This window comes from Colias philodice, chromosome 14 (genome assembly GCF_061535455.1).
Source record: "Colias philodice isolate Cphi_HAF_F1 chromosome 14, ilColPhil1 Martin Lab GWU primary, whole genome shotgun sequence".
NCBI classification, from domain to species: Eukaryota; Metazoa; Arthropoda; class Insecta; order Lepidoptera; family Pieridae; genus Colias; species Colias philodice.
Window position 1 is genome coordinate 3674818 of NC_143099.1, and position 25046 is coordinate 3699863.

Consider the following 25046-nt stretch of genomic DNA (forward strand, 5'->3'; position numbering starts at 1 on the left):
CATAGTAGAAAAAAATAATTTGGAAAAACCAAAAGTGCACGCCTCATAATTTTTTTTTAATAAATATTTATTAATTATTATTTTTGTTTATTTAATAACAATTAAACCACATCGAATCAGACCCTGAAAAATGAAAGGGTTCTATTCCTGAGCATACTCAAGCGTAAGAGAAAAAAAAAGACTCGATTAGTAAAGTATTTCGGTCGCTATCGTGTTAACAAGAAAAAGGATCCGCACATACAGACACACGGACGTCCAAGACAGAACTTTTTTAAACTGTTTTTTAACTAGTTTAAATAACAAAAATGACATCAAAAATATCATGAACGTTAAAAATAGTGTTTTTTCTTAATATGTGTGTGTATGTATTATCTTACAAGTGCAATGTATGATACATAATAGAGCAGGCTCCAAGGAGATGTTCGTTTGCAAAAATCGCGGACCTAAATCTGACTTCTGATATATATTGTATAGATCCCAGACATCCTATAGACAGATGTTGCCAACCAGTTTTGTGGTCCTCCTGCCCGCACCCCGGTAATTAAATATGGCATACAAAGAAAAAAATAAAAATTTCCAAAACATGCCGTGTGGGGTATCAAATGAAAGAGCTTATTGAGTAGATCACGAATATATAGCATACTATATACATTTCTTACACTTTCTCTAAGATTTTTTAGAAAATTTACGAAAATGGTCCATTTTTGAGTTAACTTTAAACCACTATAGATTGAAAACTCATGAATATATTTTTTAAATTATTATTTTAAATAATTAACAATAGTCCATTGTTTACGATTCAATAGTTCGTAATATAATATAAGTGAGCTATGTGGTGGATTTGATGAAAATAACTATATACTATATGAACTTGAAAATATACTGGCCATCTTTGAATGCTCCCCCCACTCCCCCATGCAACTATTTCACTGTACGAAATATTGAATCGTAAACAATGGACTATTGTTAATTATTTAAAATAATAATTTAAAAAATATATTCATGAGTTTTCAATCTATAGTGGTTTAAAGTTAACTCAAAAATGGACCATTTTCGTAAATTTTCTAAAAAATCTTAGAGAAAGTGTAAGAAATGTATATAGTATGCTATATATTCGTGATCTACTCAATAAGCTCTTTCATTTGATACCCCACACGGCATGTTTTGGAAATTTTTATTTTTTTCTTTGTATGCCATATTTAATTACCGGGGTGCGGGCAGGGGGACCACAAAACTGGTTGGCAACATCTGTCTATAGGATGTCTGGGATCTATACAATATATATCAGAAGTCAGATTTAGGTCCGCGATTTTTGCAAACGAAACTCCACTGAGAGTCCGGTCTATAAAGACATTTTAAGTTTGAAAAATCAGATGTTTTGCGCGAAGTGACAGTAGTACCCACCTCAACGCTTCGCTTATGAGGCGTGCAATAAACCACTCTAAACGTTTTTATATGTTGATATAGCCAGTAACAAATAACAATGTATTTATTAAGGACTACATTTGTGTAGCGATTTTTTTTTCCTATTAGGTATTATTCTTTGCCGTAGATATAAACAACATTTCAAAGGCCTTGTACAAGATGGAATGGGTAAACATACATCACATAAACGACGTCGCAGTGGCGCCATTATCTTATGACTACACGATCCGATTGTCGATAATCGTCTTCACGCCTATATTCGATAAGTCGGATATCGCATTACCTACTATAATACAATACAACGAAATGAATTATTGAAACAAAATCCAACTGGGCTGAGAATGAATTTTCTTTAATATCTCATCCCATTTCTAAATATTAGTGTATGGGGGATAAAATTTCATGCTACATATGTAGCATGAAATACAAATGTTGCTGGCGAAGTCGGAAAATTTTCGAGCCTATGATATCCAAGATTCTGATGACCACCAAGGCTTCACAAGAGTTTCGGAAGTGGGCCTATATAAGGATATAGGTCAAATAGTGACCTCCTTTTATGCATCTTTATTATGATTCAACCGGAAGCTCGTCACTGGATATGCATAATTAAATACATCCGCATACAGTACATTTGCTGAGTGCGGTCGCTAATGTTGCTATTATACCATTTATGAGGAAAACCGATAACAATTGTTTCATTATTGAACCGCTAGAAAGAATTTGGTTATTTGCCATATTTGTGATCGTAATTTGTTATTCAATGAGTGTAATTAGATTTAAAAGAAACAAAGGATTATTGATCGTTGGCGTTTTAATAATAATAAATAATAACCATTTAAAAGTGTCGTAGTCTGAAGTTGAATTTGAATATTACATTTGTGTTTATTCTATCAAATTTATATTTTAAAACAAAAAAAATGAATGTAAAAGAATATAGTTATTGATGAATTTGATAAGAATTCTGACTCTTTCAAAGTTTAAAGTTAAAAATTCATTTATGGGTCAAGGTATACGCTTATACAATAGAATTCCTCACAATATTAAAGAGTTTAGTAGTTCTAAATTTAAAACTTACATAAAAAATGTACTAGTTCAGAGAGCGTACTACAGTATTCAGGAATATATGGACGATAGAGACCCATGGAGGGTTGTCGCGTAAACACCACAGGACAGTTCTTTGGCATATTATGTAGTTAGGTAGATATAAGTTACATATTATGTAAATTTATTGACATTATTTAAAAAAGCAACTATGGAGTTTCTTGCCGATTCTTCTCCATAGATACTGCTTTCCGAATCGGTGGTAAATGTTAAAAATACTATGTAATGACGATTCGAAAGTGCTACTAAATAGTAGTCTAATTGAATAAATGAATGTTTGAGTTTGAGTTTGAGTTTGAGTTTTTACGAGTAGAGCTCGTCATAAAAAAACCATCGAAGTAGTAGAACTATCAACAAATTTGCTTAGATTCAATTTCCAAAGATTACTCTATCCATACCAAGATAAAATGTAAACATAAACTCGAATAGCTTCTGTATAAGGAGAACACGCGTGCATATATCCATTACAAATTACAAAGAATGCTTTCGTAATCTTATTTACAACGGTCGCGGTGTAATCGTAAAATGTGATAAAGTGAGGATTTTATTGTAAAAATAAAGTAAGTTTCTTTATTGTACGAGATATCAATGTTTGCGAAATCTGTTGCTAAGTTAGGATTTTACACCAAAGTAATACACCTTGTCCTAAAACCTAAATAATGTTGATTAACATCGATGTATCATTTGAATACTCGTTATTCAGTTCAAGGAATCAATTACAGGTGTGTTTACTGTATTTAATAGATAAAGTTATAAAATTATTATAACCTTTTAGGAAAATAAATTTTCTACGCAGGGTTGCCATTAGTCTAGTACACAGGTCTAGTACCATTTGTTACCGAGTTGTCAGAGTAAATTAATTTAAATACCTTTCGTTATATTTTATTTTTTAAATACTGTTAAATCTATATATATAATAAAACTGATCTATGATCTATCAACGCATGTAGATGTTAGGACGTAGGCATCCGCTAAGAAAGGATTTCCCGAAATTCTTGCGGGAACGGGGAAAAACGGGGATGCACGTACAAAGTCGTGGGCGGAAGCTAGTTACATATAAAGAAACAATACGTAGTAGCGAGATTAAAAAATTTCGACTGCTATCGAATATTTGTAGCGATATCTTAATTGATTAAATGTTACATTTTTTGTGTTATTCTAAAACATTATCGTGATTTACTGATAAGAACGATCGATGACTGGTTGAATTAAATTATAATTGCTCAATATCAATATAATGTATCTACTAATATTAAAAATATATTTAAGTACAGAATTTTATGGGTTTTACAAATACATATGTAATACGTAGCGCAAATCTCCTATTAGATATAAATCTCTATTTTTTGAAGCCCAGGATTAACGGTGCCCCGTGCCAATAAAGCGGGCACAATAATCCAATCTCACACATTATAGGTATTACAAGGAGTAAAGTCTATTAACCTCGAAATAGGTCATTTCTAGATAAATTAATTATAACTACGCTGTTTCGTAACAGGCACATACGTTATCGGCGCTGATTACTCTAAACTAGTTAAATCGAATAATTAATATATCGTCCATATTAAATTGAGATTCATTTAATTAGGAATTGATTGTAATAAAATGTTTAAGATTTCGATCACCAAGTAATCTAGATAATAAGATAAGCAATAAGGACTTTGGTATCAATGATAAATTTGGGTCAATGACAACGCTACTGGATTAATTGATAATACAAGAATCACTTCAGACTTGCACCTTTACCTAATTATTTTAGTGAAATAGAGATATAGAAGTACAGGATATCTAGACAGATTTCGACCTAAGTGTTAATTAATATAAAATTTAAGGAATGCAAATGGTGTCCCAACGATATAATATTTTCATTTTTGTATGCTAAAGCTGCAAATTGTCTATATACTTATATATATCCATTATTTTCTCGGTATGAATACTCGCCATCTTGTAAATATCGGATTACATAAGCACCTATATATTTTTGCGCTTAGCAACAAATCATATAGCATTGTAATCGATATCTCATATCTGATAAAGTGAAATTCACGTGTTTAAAAACGAACTTATAATAGTAATAATTAACCGCTGTTATCTTAAACATTTATCGATTTTATATAAGGTAGGTATGTATGTGCTATGTATATACCTATATAAAAATAGTCTGGGTGGTTGACATTGTTGTAATAAATAATGTTTATCATTCACGAAATTTAAGGCAATGTTGAACCGAACCTCCAAAGGGTTATTTACCATGAAAAAATCTCTAATACAATTAATCGAATACATACTTCGTTCACTTTTGTAACAAGCAGCCAAATTAAAGGTTTCATACCGTGTATATAATATTTAAGGGTAAGATATTAATTTATGTAATAATTAAATTTTGATTTATAGCGTATGATAACTTTATATAGCAACTTTAAACCTATGCACATTTATTGTACTAAGATTTTATCACTATATGACCATTAATATTAATTTGCTCTCAACCATAGAGTACACATATAGTATATCTAGATATAGAATATAAAGTAGGACTGCGTAGGTCGTCCACGTGTTACAAAAACGTGACCCGGTTAAATTAGAATACGCTAGCAGGATTATTTTATGAGATGCGGACTTGCAGTAATCCCAGATGCATAGCGAAATAAACCTTCAAACGAGTTAATAAATCGTCCAATTTTGACACCAATTCATACATCATAATATGTATTATTCTTATTTGTGCATTTATTGTGCACTTTTTGTGCATAAAGTAAACACCCGAAATACGCTTTCATCCGACATAATTTTTCCAATAATCTATATTCGACAGATTAGTTACGGCAAGGGTAATGTCGTATACTTAGATCGTATATTTTCTGGAAGAACATAGTTCATTTTTCACTCATACTTTGGTGCTTTTAAAGTTAACACGAAAATACAATTATTTCAGTAGAAAATAATTCATATCCATTTGCATTCTACGTATGCAAATTATGTAATCCTAGTTTGCGGAATATTAACGAAATTTGAGGTACTTCACGTGTGAAAATAGAGAACTTTGTTTTATCCAAAATTCGGGATTTCTCTATCCGAAACTGCCGCTGCAGCTTTTTCGATAATATCGGATAAAGTGAATTTCCACTGTATTTTAAAACACAATTAGTGAACGTATATTTTTACTCCTGAAAACACCAGCTTTGCCAGTTCGGCTCACTTATATCCGCAAACTAGGTTTTTTAAGGCAAAAGTAATAGCGATTTTATTGCACGTTAGTAACCTGTGTATTATTATAGGTGCCTACTTGATGTAATTATACAACATCGCAGCTTCTTATTACATTTACGTCAACAAATATTTGTATGACATAAGTTACACAATTCACAACAACACTTATTATGTTGCAAAGAATTAGAATTACTAGACATAATAGCGTATGTATGTTAATAAATGTATATAATATACACGTAAGCAACGTTACAAATAAATGTAGTAACACGAACTAATAATTATTTGTTACACCATATAACACCTTCCTAATCTATGTTATTAACGTATCGTGTATCTGTCATTTGGCAAAATCATAGGCAAAATACATAATACATTCGTAATCAATCTTACTCATTTGGTTTTTCATGTATGAAATGATATGACACAATTTAATAACTAACTAACATTGATGATTTTTCATTCAGAACATTGTTGTATATTTATTTCGAAAAAGATCGTTGAATTAATCGTAAAATTGTATTTGTTTAGGTAAACAATTCTATATTTAACGTCATAAGACCACCTTAAAAGTACTATTATAGATTAATCTACAATCAACGTTCCATTAATTGAAACATTAACAAGGACGAATCAGCGGCCATACAGCTGCGTGTCTCCCATGCCACATTTCATATTAAATCTAAACTTACCAGCCGCTAAATACACTCCAGACAGCAGACTGCCGACCCACGCAACCGTGCCCTTTCCCTCGCCAAAGAACGTCACAAGCTCCGACAAGAAGATGCCAAATGTATAGGCAATCCCGTCAACCACGAGGTTGCACATGAAGGAGGCGAATACCACCACCCAGCCATAGCCACCGTCTGGTGGGGGTGGAAGCTCCCCATAGTCGTAAGCCTCGTCATCGTCATCTGCCCCTTCAGCGGTCAGCCGCGCGGCCTCTTCGCACGACGTTTCACTTTCAGTCTGAAACAAAATGCATATTAAATCTCGAGACAGATAGAATACGTTTCATGAGTTAACTAATTAGTTTTTGACTTCACAACACGTCCATATCTTTCTAGATATATGTGGTATTAGTTATTTCACGCGAAATAAAGCACGGTAAAAACATTAATTTCATCATGAAGGACATGCAAAATATTTCAAAAAATATGTGACCTACTTACTATATAGTCAAATAAATGTAAATCATATATTTTTTTATATTATAAGCAGGTTTTTTTAAGCTTGATGTTCGTTGACTCTTTTAATTCGTTAGAAAAAATGTTAAATATACAAAGGTGTTCGATCTACATCGTTGTTAGCTTGTAAAAAGTAAAATTAATTACCGTAATAAATCTTTAATTATCTTAAACTGTGAAAATCCTTCCGTATTGTTTTCGGCGAATTTTATCTCAGTTGACTTTTATTAACAAAGTAAACGTGTCTCGAAAGTAAACACAATGAGATCAATCAGTGCAAAGTAAAGCAAATAATTTATTTTACATAAAAAAGGCTCTAGAATTTTCTTCATGATAATAATTTATACAATAAATACATTGACGGTCTTATACTCTATAGTCTATACAATAAAATTAGTGGAACAATTGATAATATTACCTACATCGAAGAAATTTTCTTTATTTCTCGTTAATATTTTCTAGTCATTTAAAATTTATGTTTCTTTATCACAAATTATATGATTTTTGTTTACCTAGTTAATTTTTAAGCCATGTTTTGAGATTTATTTTTTACGGTCGGTATTGCCACATAAGACTCTCCTCTTTTGTTTTTATTTATTACAAGAGGTTTTTATTTCTAAATGAATTGGATATTATCTAAAATAGGTGTTCTATTAATTTGCAATGGCGAATCTGTATTACTAACACAACTGCTTCGAAATACTACAATTTTGCATCCATTGTAACAAATTAGATTCAATATTTTAATGATAGGAATAATAATTTTGATAGGATTCATTAAATTTAAGAACTCATAAAAGTATCTACGTCATTCTGCTTTAGTTCACTTAATATACAGAACTGTTTCAGTAGGTTTTATTTGTTATCATAAAATTATGAGTAATTGTCATAAGATTTCCATTAATTGAGCTCATAAATATAAATAACATATTTTCAGCGCCGCATTGACATCATAATAAACGTAGCTTACGTTACTATATGTATAGTATCTATAAGCAATAATGTACCTTTTGAACATTCGACAATTTACACATTATCATACACATATGAAGTTAGCAACTTCTAAAATCATAATAGATGAAATTTTTTTATCTCAGATAACACAAATTTAACGTAATTATCTCACGTAACTTTATCGTATGATCAATCAACTACAGGGTCATTGTCAAAGACAATTCAAATGTTTTGAGGTCATACGGAGCGTGTGCCGCATCACGCATGTGATTAAAACTGCATCCGAGAACATTTCTGTATGAGTTAAATATTTATGTTACTTAATATAAACTCACTGATGATATGAGGATATTGGGAATCTTTTGTACTGTTTTTTTTACGGGTTAGGCAAGCGTTTGACCATCGCTTCGCTTGTATGAAAAATTCTAAATTAAACGGTGTCCAATAAGCTATAACGTGCCTAACCCGTAGTTTATTTCCAGTAATAAAAACTTAATGCGATATGTACATACCTCAGATCACCTAAAAATATTGCTATTTGGTCTGAACTATATACCTACCACCGAAACTAAAAATATATTAAGTACAGAATTTTACAAAAAAAAATATAGGAAGACCATTCATATCACCATCAATTTATTGTAATTAAGTATCAAAAAATGTAGGTACGGTACCTATGTTGTTGTTTATTCTTTACAAATCCAAGAGGACGTTAATGTGGTTAAAATTCGCGTCACATGAGAGGAAAATTCTACAGGAAGTGACAAGCTGTCAGATGTAGTTTATCATTCTTTTTATTTTAATAAAATGCTTTATCATAAAAATTAAACACACAGTTAGTTGTTTAACCTATACTTCGCTAAAATAACATATTATGAAAACTATTGATAGAACAGACAACTTTGTATAAGAATCAGCCAAGATGATAATTAATTAATCTGATAAACGTACAGGTATAAAAAGATTAAGAGAAAATAACAGTATGTATTATTATCAATGCAAGCGGATTCCACTATCTAGCCTATTGTCTTATCGTTATTGTATTTTATACTGTATATTATGTACAATCAATGAAAGGTATTTGCCTGACTTTGTTTTAATTCTTGACTGTGTATAAACTTTTATTGAATAATTTTTATTTGTGAAAAATAAGTCAGTATTAGCCCATAAAAGACCTCTTACTCCTATCTACTATACTATACATATGCACGTAGTAACTCAGTTATCTGTGCTATGCTTTTTGAAAACGTTGTCAACATAATGTTTATTTTGTTTTAAAATATATGAGGTACTAGAGGTCCGCCCCGGCTTCGCCCGTGGTACCTACATATTTCGCAATAAAAGGTAGCCTATGTCCTTTCTCGGGTATCAAAATATCTCCATACCAAATTTCATGCAAATTGGTTCAGTAGTTTAGGCGTGATTGAGTAACAGACAGACAGACGGAGTTACTTTCGCATTTATAATATTATATATAGTAAGTAGGTATGGATGATCAATTTGCTAACGGAAAATTTATATTCCTAATGTCATTATTGTTTACAGAAAATGGGCGTTTGACCTTGTAATTCCAATTCGACCTGCTCCTTAGTAACATATAGATAAAATTGTTGTCAAAAAAAATTGTGTCTCATTATTGAATACGATTATAATGATAAAAATGTTGATAATTACTATACTATCAAGTCGAAAATCATATGTTACGTATTTCACAATCTATTTCCATACTAATAATTTATATTAATTGGGTATTTTTATTAAAAATTCTGTCTTAGACATAGTTTTATAAGTGACAAAGAATAAAGATTTACATATATAAGTAAGCATATCCTTATTGTATTTCTTGTAAATGTTTTGTTATTATTTTATAATTTTAAATTACGATACAAATTAAAGATTAAATGCGAATTTAATTAAAACACGTGCAATTAATAACTAACAATACCTATATATAATTATAACATCTATACCGCTTCCCTCATTCCATGTTAACGGAAGGTTATTTAGACCTTCAAAGGGTTTGAATTTCTCATAAAAAGCTCTCATTAAAACGCTTAGTAATTATTATTGTAAAGAATGTATGTATGTACCGAGTACCGACACGCTAACATATTTTATGAAGCACTGCTGAAATAATCTTATATATAAAATTCTCGTGTCACAATGTTAGTCTGCATACTCCTCCGAAACGGGTGGACCGATTCTCATGAAATTTTCTGTGCATATCGGGTAAGTCTGAGAATCGGCCAACATCTATTTTTCATATGTACCACGGGCGAAGCCGGGGCGGGCCGCTAGTATTAAATATAAAATTTCATTGCTATTCGTAATTAATTATACTATCCTTAATAATAAAGTGAAGATAATACATTTATAGCCCTTCCATTTCACCAAAAATACATAAAGTGCAAATGCGATGGCTATGTAAATGTTTCGGACAAAGAAGAGATCAGTGTAATGAACTCTCGGCATGAATACGAGTATAATAACAAAGCATTTACAGGTACGTACCTATATATTTGTAATTTTGATTATCCGAAGAATTTAATTAACACCTACCATTTAAGTATGATATTACGCTATTAAAGTTGGTAGAAGTAATAAATTTAGAACAGCTGCCATTCAGTAAATAATTATATATTAACGGTTATGAAATGGATTTTTAAATTATTTGAATAACCAGATCTGAAAAATAAAATTTTAAAGTGTCTGCATCACCACTGCTTCAGTTGATGAAGGAAAACTTCCAAGAATCCAAAAGTCCGACGACTTGAGCAACTGTCTCCCACTGATTATGGATAATTTCCAAAATTCTTCCAACGATGAAATTAACAAAACGTGATCATTAATGACCTCGATTGAATTCTATCAAATAGTAATTGTACTTTGGCGCCATAGGCACTTCAGAAAATTTTGTAAATACAAACGTGCTTGGTCGTGGCACACACGTGATAATGATTGCCATTAATTGATTAGTGTCGCACGCTTCTCGTTTTATTAGTGGAAGAGTAATTGGGTTTCTATTTGACTTCAAGATGCTACGGTCAAACTTCTTACTTTGCTCTCAGAGACGAGTGGAAACATGATTTGATATTCAAAGTAGTTAGATGGTCAATTCATAGCAAGCCGAGATTGTATACTTTTGTCAATGTAGTAAAATAATTGTTAGAAAAAGGGACTAGGTACTTACTATTTATTTTAAGTATTATATAAGGAAAGTATCTTTGTTCAAGCTACGAAATGTTAAGATTTAGAAAAAGTAATTTCAGGTTTAGTTAATATCGCTTCTAAACTAAAAATTTCATATTCTGATAATTCGTTCAATATTCTGGCATTGAATATTGTAACTGTATGCTCTTAGGATGTAAGAAATTATATCCACGGAAAGCGACGTTTAAAATGTTCCCTTAATCGATTACCATATTTCCGTGACCTGAAAACCTCTATTGCACCGGAACAATTTAAAAACCAAGTAATTAGGAAGTCGGGTCATTTAAAGCATTCAGCATACCTAGACTTTTATTTACGTTAATAAAATATAAACTGTTTTATTTATTTATTATTATTTATTACACTTTATTGTAATACAATCAATAAACAATAAGAAACAATAAAAAAATATATATATGGTTCTAGAAAGATGTAGTACAATTGGCGGCCTTATCACTAAGCAGTGATCTCTGCCAGGCAACCAAGCGGTAAAAAAGCGAAATATTTAGTAAATAATATTTTTTGGAAGTAGAATTAGAATTTAAATAACATGAAAATAAAAAAAGTATGATACACAAAAAGTACATTATATGCACATAAATAACTATACATACATGTATAATAACTATATTATAAATAACCCTACATAATATATACAATAATATATTATTATAGAAAAATAAATAAATAATTAATGATAATACATACATAAAGCTACATAAAGTATATAAAATATATTCTATACTAATAAATGTAAATGCATATATAATAAATATACTATTCCGAATTAAAGGCTGATAAGAAGAAATGTTTCCGAACAAGGTTTTTAAATGAGGATAAAGAGGGAGCAAGTCTAATCTTTAGTGGTAAGGAGTTCCATAGACTAACAGCAGAGGCAGTAAAAGAATCAGCATAGAAGTTTGTGTGTCGAGATGGAGTACTCAAAATAAGTCTGTCAACGGATCGGAGAGAGTAGTTTTCACAGTGTAGAAATGAAAAGTTATTCTTAAGGTAGGAAGGAGTGATGGGATCAAAAAGGATACGGTATAACAATTGAAGGTAGTGGAGATTACGTCGCATGCGAATGGGGAGCCACTTGAGTCGTCTACGATATAAAGATACATGGTCGAATTTCCGAAGGCCAAAGATAAATCGTATTAGAAGATTTTGTAGACGCTCAAGTTTCTCCATGCTCTCAACTGTAATGTCAGGAAAGCACGCATCCGCGTAATCGAGGATAGGGAAAAGGAGGGATTGCGCTAACATAATTTTTGTTGGAATTGGCAAAAAGTTTCGCAGACGCCGTAGAGAACCACATGCAGCATACACCTTTCGACTAATCACTTGTATGTGATGAGACCATGAAAGTGTTTGGTCAAAGGTAACACCTAAATTTTTAACTACTTTGCTATATGGGATGGTAACACCACCAAGGATGATACTAGGCAAAGCACCCCAGTCAATTTCCGAGATGAGATACGGACTGCCTATAATGATGACTTGACTTTTTGCAGGATTGATTTTAAGACCGTACTCATCGCACCATTGTTTTCAACTGCTTGAGCGATGACATAATTTATAATTGGCTAATTTACTGCAATAGTACCCTATTCAAGCAATTTAATTTGGACATTTATTTAAGCATCTGTTTTTGCAGGGTTAAAGCTCTGAGGACTGTACCGAGCCATTGAATAAAGAAAGATGAAAGAAAGAAAGTATATTAATGGCAAAAGCATTTTTAAATAAATTTGTCATTAATTATTTTCATGAATTTTCTTGAAATACGCAAACCGCTCAGTAATTTTTATAATGTAAAACTCGACGATTTACTAAAATAACGATTAAAAGTCAAACTCACCATACTTTCGAGTTTCAATTCAAAGCAAGTTTAATTCAGATAAATTCACAGAAAAATACACTTCACTCACTTAGCTGAAAAGTCAACTAGTAATGATAAGACAAGTATGAACTGCTATATACAATAATTCGATAAACATATCCTAATCAACGATGTCCTGATAAACGTAAAGTATGTATTATTATAAAGCAAATAAATTAATTAAATTTAAAATGTACTCCTTTAAAATGGTAACGTGGTAGTCCGATAATAACTCTGGCCTTAATAAATGTAAATTTTGTGTATTTAACACAACCGGGCCATTACAAATTACCTTTAATTATTAACATTCCAAACTTGACAACAATCATAAAGTCATCATGCTGTTAGATAATAAGACTACCTAAAACAAACTAACTCAATGTAATTAGCTAATTGCACGAATGTGTTTATCACTTGTAAAATAAATATGGGAATTAGGTGAAGTTTCTTCGCAATTTCTATCTATCTAAGAAAAAAGGAGAGTACACCAATACACGTATTATGTACATTAAAAATATATGCCTTTATATAGCACCTACCCTATTTATTTCAATACTTTATCCGCACGGAAGATTATCAATAGGAATATAATAGAAAAAAATGTTCATCCCAGTTCGCCTGCAGCGCGATGCATCTATGAATGCTTTACTTGGCCTCATGCCCAATGTTACACAATTTATCGGGTAGACTCGAAGAGGGCTCAGGTTAAATGAGAATCAGAGTAAGATATTACAAAACTACTTAATGTTTAGTACAGCTATTAATGTTTTGCAGATGCTAATGGCAAGACTTTCATTTCTATCTTGATATATTATACTTATCATAGAAACGAACATTATATCACAGATTAATTCTAGGAGCATTCATAGATCCTTTTATATTCAATTTCGCTGCAATTGTTCTACAAATTACCCAAAGAATTATCACCAACAATTGATAGAAACGTTCACTCATGCAATTCTCAGTGAATGGCATGATAGAAATGTTTTGTTCTATGTAAAGTAGAACACAGGCGAGATAATGTATCCCTCAGCCCACGATAAACAATGTCCATTTAGTCCACTTTATTACCTATTTGTACGTAATTAACAATCGGCAATGAATGCATTACTAACGAAGCCCAGTTGTAGTGAATTGTACCGTCACGCAATTAGAGTATAATGTGGTATAATGCAGGTCACATCCCTAGTGGCTCTGTGAATAATCTACCATCGAATAGACTGAAACTGTAATAAAACTGAAATGCGTGTTATTTTGTATTGACCGAGCGATCGATTGCATGTAAACAGCTGTTATCGTCAGGTCATTCGCAACTTCAATAGCTCTAATGGTACTAGGAGTTACTATTGTTACCTTATATGCCGAGTATATAATATTTTTGATTCTCTACATTATTTTCCAATACTTTTTTTTTGTCGATTATTTAAGAGGTTTTAATTAATATTTTCAAACACTTAAATGAAATATTCCAACGCATTTGTTAATTTTTTCGAGTAAAAAAAAATATTACGATGACGTAAAACAAAAATATTTTATTCTCAAAATAGTTAAAGCAGCTTTATAAATTAAAGATTAAAATAAAAACCGAGGCTGTTTCTCATTTTAACTCGGTTCTTAGAGTTCAGAGAAAATGAATATCAGTGTTGTCTTAAAATGTTTGATATTAAAAGTCTAATTGAAAGCGTAGGCGTATTGGAAATACGAGTACACACGCGTAAACTAGGTTAGTAGCTAAATAACATAGTAAATTGGTTCTGCAAAGTAATAAAATAAAATTCCTCAAGTCCACCAAATTCAGTATATAGAATGTAATTAGGAATTGGAATGCCTATAAAATTAATTCACATCCCATATTTGGAACTATTTAAAGTAGCATAATGGGTTCCATAACACCAAAGGTTTATTTTTTCAGTTATATCATGGTACCTTTATTCATATCAAAAAAATATATCTTATGCAATTAAAATCGAATGTCGTATTTTGATTGACTATAATTGCTTGGACATCAATAATCTACAAGCAAACGAGAATGATTATCATGATGGTACCTACTTAACCTAGCTAGATCAACTTGCGATTATCAGTAAAATGGTTTTTTTTTTTTTTTTTTTTTGTGTGGTGTCTCTCAATGTTAGCCAGAAGGGCTTCTACATTTTAACGCGGACGCGGGGGTGAACTGAAGGTTCACCCTGGTAGCGACATGCACAAGGGCGTCCCCCCTTGACGGGGACCACGAACCTCGGCTTGAGCTGTCGCTTGAGTGGAGGAGGCCAGAAGGGCCCTAATCGGACGGGCAGTAAAATGGTACTTAATGATTTCATAAGAACTGTATGCGTCTTATTGTTCAATAGAGCTAAACAAATATGAGGACAGTAATTCTTATCTGTTTATCCTGTATGCTACTTTAAATTGTAGGCAATGAAACATATTTATATGACAATCCGTGTTGAATATAAGCATTTTATTGTAGAGTAAGAATGTTAAGCTGTGTATAAAAAATGTAAATTTAAACATACAGATTTATAAGGATTAACTAATGTAAACAGCCATAAAGATGATGTTTAAAACATGAATATGTTGTCACTTTAAACTACATCCTTTTACAGCAATTTGTTTGTGAGATAATTGTTTTAAAGCATACAAATTATTAATTAGAGAAATGGCAAGTAATTAACACAATACCGTTGTTAAATAGACATGAAAAATAGGATGTTTTGAGACATAATAAATATACACATTTTTTTATTTTTACATATGTTTTGAATCTAAAATAACTAGTCTTAATAGTAATGTAAGATGTTTTAACATGCTATGGGTCCTTCCTGAAATTTTACAACATAAGGCTGTCTTGTAATGCCAGTATCTACTCAACCCACGACTCTACCATACCAATTATAATATTACTAGCGACCCGCCCCGGCTTCGCACGGGTGCAATGGCGGCCGGCCTTTACCGCCGCAAACGCTACGTCCCGCAATTTTTAAATCTGTAATATCTTCGAAAATATTCTCTTAAATCATACGGTGTACAGGGCCATATAGATCTACATTAAATGAACAATGTATTCAAGGTATTTAATTGGTTAAGGATTAATGCTGTTTTGGTTAAAATCGCTTCGAAAATTAACCATTATTTGTCGTATTTTTACGACAAATAATGGTTAATTTTCGAAGCGACAAAAACGACAAAAAAAAATCATTGTGGGTTATCCATAAGAAATAGACATATACCATCGCGGACTTTTCTATAGATCTTTTCAATACTTAGTACCTACATTATTTTGATAAAACTCGTAGGGTTCAGCCTGCGTTTGCAATGTAAGCGGAAAAAATCTATCTCGATGGAAAAAATGTAATTATTTACGACATCACATTAGAAACCTCAAAAATAACAGTAATTCTCCACTATTTAATGGATGTTATTATACATATAAACCTTCCTCTTGAATCACTCTATCTATTGAAAAAAACCGCATCAAAATCCGTTGCGTAGTTTCAAAGATTTAAGCGTACAAAGGGACATAGGGACATAGGGACATAGGGACAGGGAAAGCGACTTTGTTTTATACTATGTAGTGATATTACATTAAAACACTAGAAAAAAAATTCTACCACCCTCAGTATTATTTCATGATTGTGTCTAAAGATGATCTGCAACACTATTAGGTAAGTAATTTTAATTAAATTTTGATTACCTATTTCATATACCAAAGATCAAATAATAATATTAATGTAACTTTACATGTTGTTATTTCTCTTGTAATGTAATTATAATTTATGGAAATTGTCCTAAGATTTTTTTTTCATATTTATCCGGGCATAAGCACTCAAGTGTGTATCCTGTCAATAAAATTATAGCCGCTGTCATATTAAACAGCCTAAAGCTTGTGACATTGAAGCTAATGAGTTGGAAGCAATGTTTATGGATGTCCTTGTGATTCACTTCTATAGCTATACAGTATACAGATATTTATATCATTAGAAAATAAACATTACATTAACCTTTAATCTACAAGATAATAAACTTGAGTACTATTCATAACTTTCTAAAGCCTAAGCTTACAACTTCTGTAAAAAAAATCAATGTCAATAAAATACAATGAAAGTAAATAATTTCTTTTTTTTAATATAAAGAGCTTTGACTCTTGCTTGTGATGCAACAGCTCAGATCACAAAAGTCACAGGCTCAAGCTTATTACTATAATTAATTTTGGATATAGAATATTATTTATTCTTTGTCTGGGCCAGTGGATCTGTGTGTCATAGTAATCATCATCAGTTCCCTATTAATTTCACTACATTGACAAAGAGATTCATGCTATTATCACACTGGCCTAGTGCTGTTTAGCAGATGTTCAAATTGTGCATATCGTCAATTTTTTAATTCTTTCACATGCCGTTCATGCCAGCCTCCTTATGATGATTGATGTTATTCTTCACTGTTAGGAGCAGTGGTTATGTGCAGATACATTTAAAAATCCATTTAAATTTTGCATGTTCGTCTGGTCTCTAACCTTGGACTTTTCTATTGAAGATAGTGGTCTTCATCATGGAACCACCATTGTAACTTAACTAATTTCAAATAAAAGTATAGTTGATTTGTATTACTTGACTTAATAATTAATGGAATATTCCATTCATACCTTGTACATAGTTATTATTTGGATTTTTATTGAACAGAAGAAAAAACACCCACTGATATAGAAAATTGGAAATGTAGCATTACCTTTATAAGGTAACTTTAAAATTATCAAGATCTATCAATACAGAACATTAATTTTATAGTAACTATCTACCTATGTTTAATTCTAGCAACACTATAACTTAGGAGCATGTATATTTTACTTTGTTTTCTTTGTTGAAGGTAATAACAGTAAGTAACATAGAAATAGAATTATTTTGACAAGATGCAGTATATAAAATGTGTACCAAGTAGATTTTGATTTACATTAAATTTATAAAATCAACCATTAAAAATTGTGATTTCATCAAAGGTAATCGTATAAAATTAAATGAATACTATAAAAGCGATATGCTTTTGTAAATATTTTAAAAAGCTTATGATATATTATTTGCAAAACATTAATTTATGAAGTTCAATGTTAACTAACCTCAAAACAAAACTGAACGATTATGAACATTCAAATATCGAATAGTTGTGAACAATAAATATTAAATATAATCCACTCACCCTGGAAAATGTGCGTAAGCGATTTATTCTTGGATTTGATGGAATATTGCTCAAAGACACTTTAGACATTTTGGACTAATGCAGTTATTATCTAAGACGACGCTTTACAAAACGTTTAACATAAACTAGAAATACTATGTACACTGTACACTTGTGATTTAAAGAGTCAATGTATTTATAATATATTTATTTTTAATTAAAGAACATTTCAAATGAAATAGATTATTTTGATTTTATACTTTGACAGCACAAATAATATTAACTGCACAACACAACCCCCATAGTGGTAAACGTTACATTCAGTCTTCAATAACAATAAAATACACTATCTCAGGCACTGAATTAAATTCTTTAAATTTTGTTTTTATTTTAATCTTTTGGATATTTGACAGCTGATTTCATTAACAATGGGGCTAGTCGAAACGTTTCGTTTTACACGAAACAACGCAAGCACTGTGTTCTTCTTGCTGTCGGAACGACAACTGTCAAAATAAAAACACGCGCCAAGTGCGTAACATGCGCGCGAAAATTTAATTTGTTTTCTGAGAAGCAATTTTATCAAGTGACAACATTCATGATTATAGGTCGTAATGGTCGTATCCCCCCTACTAGTTGTTCATTAGTGGTAATTTAATAAGATAATATTGAAAAGATATGAAATATTCATACACTGTTTGGATGATACTTTAAGTTTATATTTCCATATTTATGTAAACTCTACAATTATAATTTTAGGTAGTATTTAATTAATGAAAATCTTACCGATATTTACTGAAATGTAATTTTATTTTTGATACAGCAGTAGGCAGCCGTTTTCCTTGGTCACGGCATCACGCGTGAACGGGTGAACCGATTTCAATAATTCTTTTTTAATTTTATTCCTTGAAGTACGAGGATTATGTAGAGAAAACGTAAATATGTGCCACGGGCGAAGCTGGGGCGGACCGCTAGTAATACATAATTATATAATGTGCTTATATTATTAATATTTATTTACTTGTAGGCGTTCAAAAATAATTTCCGAAAAGCAAACACGCTGAATTATTACGCCAGCATAGTAACTAGTTGAATAAAAGCGAAGAAGGTGAAGAAAACATTTAAAAAATATATTTTGTTAGATTTGATAGGCTGCAGTTGAAGGATTGTATTTATTCGTAATGATGAATAATTTTCATTTATAGTTACACATAAATACATACCTATATAAAATAGCAAGATAAATAACAACAGTCAATACATTATACTTTTTAATTTACTAAAATCTCTTTATAAATTAACATCAATCTTATTTTGTCTTAAGCTTCTTCAAATGATATTAAATTTACCTCAAAAATTATAAACAAATATTATATAGTTACCTGACACGTATGCCTGACACACTTGCTCTACGTTAAAATTCTGTATAATTTCCCCGTATTAAAAAAGCTCTACCATTCCAAATGGTTACGTAACCAGCGTTTATTATTAAGCATAAAAAATAGCTATACAAATAAAAACCTAACTACATCCTTACAGAATTAGTTAGTGACTCTATTAAAATCATTATTCTGCAAGCAGCAGCAATGCGGATTATTGAATGAATTCTAAATGACATAACTCGGAACTTACCAATGAGCTTTCAGTCGGGTTGACGTGGATACGCGGCTCCTCGTCATCGTTGTCAGGGTTACTTTCGGCACCAGCGGTCTGACCCATGGTTGTCGCGTTGTGATCGATGTGTTTGTCTAACGCGACGGTTGGCTGCAATAGCAGCCTCCCGCGCGTCCGTCGCGCGACCGCAGCCGCGGCGTTGTGCCTTAATACAACCCCTAAGCTGAAGGGAGCGACGATCAACATCGATACTTTTTTGAAGAGATTATTTTACCATACGCGTGAACTTTGTTTCGAGTTACACCCCCACTATAGTAAAATAGCGAAAATCACAGAAATATGACTCCAACATAATAACTGCTAATGCTAATAGCTTTTATGTATTTAAAAGTTTGTTATATTCAGGAAAAAGAGAACTAAATAAATTCCGTACAGATATTCTTCCGAGTAAGCAGCTTTAACGGAAAAATGAGTAGAGTGTACTGTTAATTTTTACTCTTTGAACAGAAAGACTATATTTTTTTGTACGACATCAAAGTATAAGAACTAAATTCATACAGAGTTTTCTAATTTCTTATAAGAGTCTTCTTTTTCTTTAGTCTATGGCATATCCCGATAAGCGGTTAAAATCCATAGTATCGACAAGTAAGTGGCATGCCTAAAATTGTCGCGGTCGATACGGCGAGCGCAAGTCCGCATTTCAGCTGGGATTTTTGACAGTTGAAATGAAATTCCATTTCTTTGATCCAGTTCTCATTATCGCAGTTTGAATAGTAAATCTTTTAAAATCCAAATGAAACAGTTTTTCTTTTGGAGAGGGTATTTCTATCGTTACGTTTAAAGTTAAAAATATATTTTTATTTATCAGGTGACTTTTTTAATGTGGGAGTCGAGCACGCTTTGGCACAAATTGGGCCAGCTCGCACCAGGGAAAATACCACACACCGGGTGTACTTTGCTGAAACAAAAACAGCTAAAGCTCCTTTGCTAATTATAACATAAAAAAATAGTAACAGGTATTGGTCAAAAATAAAACGACTAAGATCTGTCAGAACATGAAAAATTTTAAAGACTCAACGATCTTAAACTGATAGATTCGTATATATTTACTGTGACTCAGCAATGAGGTGGGATCACGGGTGGCCGAGAAAACAATGGTTCGAATCCCGCCTTATGATCATTTTTTTTTCTATTAGGAATTTATAAGAATGTAATAGTTACTATAAAACCAAAAATTACGACTACCTAATATTATGTAATTTCAAACATACGGAATCTGGATATAAGAATCTCATATTAGATATCAGTATTTAGTTCAGCACAATTATATTACTAGGAAAATTAATCAGTAATTAGATAATATGTTTATTGCGTGGTAAATATATTTTTTTACAAAAATAAAAATACTAATAAATAACTGGGGAATGCTGCATACAAACTTCCACCACTCTCATTTTACGGAAATGGGCTAGTTAAAAAGAGATAAAAGTAGAAAATGTCAATCACCAAACCCTTCAACTACCTCCACTTTTAAAAATCACGCCAATTCATCGCTCAGTTTTGCCTTGAAATAAGGATGAACAAACATATTTCAGCATTAATAATTTATAGTATCTAGGTGTTGGATATTAAAAAAGGTCATTCATTTATGGAACTCTAAAACCATTAGGTACATTAAACACTTATTAATCTAAGTGTTTAATCGATTGATTGTAAAACACTCGTTGCCTGCACTTTTCATTTATTACTCGTCCCGCTTTGTTGGTGTATTTTTTTAATTAAAAAAGTTTTAAGTAATTGAGTAATAATTAATTATATATTTCGCATTTTATATCCGGACCTATGGAAACACATCTCGGTCATATCATAGAATCCTTGAAATGGTTGGCAAATGTGGAAAAGTGTTTTGGAATATTTAGATACTGTTATAAAGAAGGAAACATCTCTGCGCCTACAGCAAACATGAGAAAATACACCGTTTCGTTGGTTTGCTTGATTACTATTTATTATGCTCTCGGTGTTTTTAACACGCCGATATTCCCTCATTTTGAAAATGCAATACCGTCTTTATTAGTGCTGCTTAAGTATATCATAACTATGATTTTCAATTATACGCATTTTGGCGACAAACATATTCGCATCATAACAAATGTTGCTCAGATTGATTCATTGTTGAGAATTGATCAAAACTTTTATTTCAAATTTAAATGGAAAGTTACACTAAAATTATTTCTGATAATTATTGGATTTCTTATATTTTGTATTTTTCAATTTTCTTACAATAAAATTTGGTCAACTTTTATCATTATATTAATACTATTAGTTATTGAGCGTCATGTCGAAGTCTTTGCCTTATATACCTATTTAAATATAATATCGGAAAGGCAACGAGTCATAAATAAATATTTGGAAAAAATAAATCAAAGTCAACTTGTAATCGCATTCAGGTGGAAGAGAAGGAATAATGTTTTTTATAATGGCCAAAACGTTTTAGAAAAAAATATGCAGATTAAATCATTGGCTATCGCGTATTGTCTGATTGGAGAATCTTGCGAACTAATAAACACGGTTTTCGACTTAAACTTTTTTGCAATTATAGTATCGACATTTGTGTTTATCTTAGTATCGTTAGTCACCTATTTACGATTTTATAGTCGTATTTATATTTACATCCTGGCTATTATATTATGGGGCTCTGTTGAAGTATGTACGCTTGTCCTTATAGCGTATATTTGTGAAGAAGTGCTGGCGATCCGAAGCCAAACTAAGGCTTTAGTTAATGAAGTTATTATAAATTATAAGACCCCGAGTGTAAAGCGAATTCAAGCAAAGACTTTTATGAAAGCGATAGAAGTTTGGCCGCTTCACATAACTGCTTTCGGCATGTACGATATAAACATCAAATTATTACTTAAATTTGTAAGTGTGACTACCACATACCTGATCTTTATACTACAAATTATGCACATTGCTTGAATTTTCTCATCCTCAGTATTTAAATTATGTTCACTTCGTACATCTATGTACTATCTATCTAAATATGAACCTACGTTAAGGCGAGATATTTTTGAGAGTCGTCGTTAACTGGTTATTTAGAAATAATGTAGGTACCTATAAAACTATAATTACATATGTAATATTCTACATGTAAATATTATTCATTAAATTCTACAGAGAATGTGCTAAATTTGTATTTTTAAATAGACTCTTATAATTAGTAAATTCAAAATATTGACTTTAAATTAGTGTCTAAACTTTAAAATATCTCTCCTTTATGTAAAGAAATAGCACGCGTTCTGAAATTATAATAATTTTAAAACAGTGTTGATTTCATTAAATTAAATTATTTGTATTTTTGGTTATAGTTAGTTACGACGCGACGTCCCTACAGGAATTTTATTGTAAAATAATAAAAATGCAATATATCTTGATTTATTTTATTGCATATTAATAATTTTTAAGGTTGAATTATATTATCTATTGGAACTGAGTCAAAAAGTTTGTAAACGTTGTGAAGGATCGTTTCAACGCCGTATTTAAAGACCGGGCCGCCAAATTCCTGTGCTATATTCCGCCAATTTTGATTCATGTATGTCAGGATAGTTTTACCTAGAAACAATCAAAATGAAATAAAACAGGTTGCGTAGTCAAGTTTAAACTAAAACTAAATTTAATTATAAAGTACATATTAATTGGAGGGCAGCTAACTGCTAATGGCATTCTAGAACATTCAATGCTTGTTATAATAAGCGGCGACGAACAAAGGTAGAGCTGTTGTGTGTGATATGTAAATATTTTTTTATTAATTTTAAAGGATTTAAATTTGTTATTTTCTCTCACACCTCATTATTTTTGTTTAGGTCGATATTGAAAAAGATGCAATTTACAATATGGTTTATTGGATTAGCGGAAAGGCAAAATATCAAGAACAAAACCAATTTTTATAATTTTCAATGGACCGAATTTAACTGCACATGCAAATCACCTTGTTAACAGTCACGGTCGATAATATTCGATACTTACTCATTTCGGGATTCCCTGGTATTAGATTCGTCATATAGTAATGAACTCGACCTTCATAATTTATTGATGAATTAAAATTTTTCATTTGGAAATACTCTTTTCCATCCTTGTTTATAGTTCCCAATTGGAATGTCCACTTAGTTACGACGTTTTCTGGAAAATGAAGATTGAATTTTTCACGACTTTATTAAAGTGTAGTTAGTATTTTAAATTTATAACCAAATATAACAACTAAAGAGTTAATAAATAAATACAAATGTAATGAAAATTTAATATGTAACTTAAATATATTGGAATAGCTATCTCATGTCTCTTGTAATTTATTTGTTGGTAACGTGATAAAAGAAAAGCAAGAAAAATACATATTCTCAAAAATACTCACTAGAAGTGATGATTGTATCCCCTGCTCCATGAAGATTGAAATAAAGAATGTCGCCTGAATAATGGTATTTTCCTTTGATGACAAAGTTGCATTTATATATTAATTCATAAGTATCTCCTGACTTCCTAAAACACAAAAAGAAACAGTAATGAACAATTTTCGTAACTTTATAACGTTAAGTTACAGTACATAACGCAGAATATTCATTAAATAATAACTATAAATATCGATAATTATCATCTACGAGTTGTTAGCAAAATAATAATTATAGTGAGTATTTCCAATTACAAATTAATAGTTACTTACGTCATTGACTCTATAATACAGTTCTTCAAACCTTTTGCGTAACCATTTGTAAATTCGACGTTTAATCCGCCAGGCAAAGTAAGATTAAGGGATTTCACAACAAAAGGGTCCAAGGAACTAATCCCTAGTTGTGGGATCCCTTGAATGAAGTCAGGTAGAGCGGCTTGAACCGTCTCTCTTAAGCATTGTGGTGTAGTATCTGTACATACTTTTCTGAAACCCTCTGAAACGGGATAAACAAAACTGGTTATTGTATTGAATCCGAATGTAAAGTTAATGGGGGAAATAAGTTTTTCGTATGTCAATTTAACGTAAGCTCATTTCCCTCACTAACAAAGAAATAAATCACTTAATCGACTGTAAAATAATAAGTGATTTTTTATCTTACAACTTAACAAGTATTTATTAGAAAATGTTACTTACGAAAACATAGTACTCCATTAAGAAAAATAGAAAGACAAACACATAAAAACACTAGTATACTAAATTTATACATATTTTCTTTCGGTGAATGTTGTTGAAATTAGCAACCGCCACAGAACTAACGCCTGTGTCGCAACCTAGTGATGATTGTATCAATTGATATATA

At 31.2% G+C, this 25046-nt stretch overlaps 2 protein-coding genes and 1 pseudogene across 4 annotated transcripts in view; 1 reads left to right on the top strand and 2 right to left on the bottom strand.

Moving 5' to 3' along the window:
• LOC149482733 (monocarboxylate transporter 14) overlaps positions 1–19869 on the bottom strand; it is a 45786-nt gene extending 25917 nt beyond the window's left edge. For 2 of the 3 annotated variants that reach the window (XM_089703264.1, XM_089703263.1), the window contains exons 1-2: positions 18157–18637; positions 6429–6705 (exon numbers count right to left, since the gene is read on the bottom strand). In XM_089703264.1, the coding sequence (XP_089559390.1) occupies positions 6429–6705; positions 18157–18225 (346 nt within the window). In that variant the 5' untranslated portion in view covers positions 18226–18637. Of the gene's footprint in view, positions 1–6428; positions 6706–18156; positions 18638–19764 lie in introns of those variants that run through there. The other variant, XM_089703265.1, reaches the window with a different exon arrangement.
• A 1974-nt stretch (positions 19870–21843) lies between these two features.
• Positions 21844–22830, top strand: LOC149482734 (uncharacterized; annotated as a pseudogene).
• A 365-nt stretch (positions 22831–23195) lies between these two features.
• LOC149482735 (protein takeout-like) lies at positions 23196–25020 on the bottom strand. Its single transcript, XM_089703228.1, has 5 exons — positions 24881–25020; positions 24458–24680; positions 24152–24276; positions 23770–23922; positions 23196–23355 (listed from the first exon to the last, which is right to left on the bottom strand). The coding sequence occupies exons 1-5, from the start codon at positions 24951–24953 to the stop codon at positions 23204–23206; spliced, it is 726 nt and encodes a 241-aa protein (XP_089559354.1). The 5' UTR covers positions 24954–25020; the 3' UTR covers positions 23196–23203.
• Between the last annotated feature and the right edge of the window lie 26 nt (positions 25021–25046).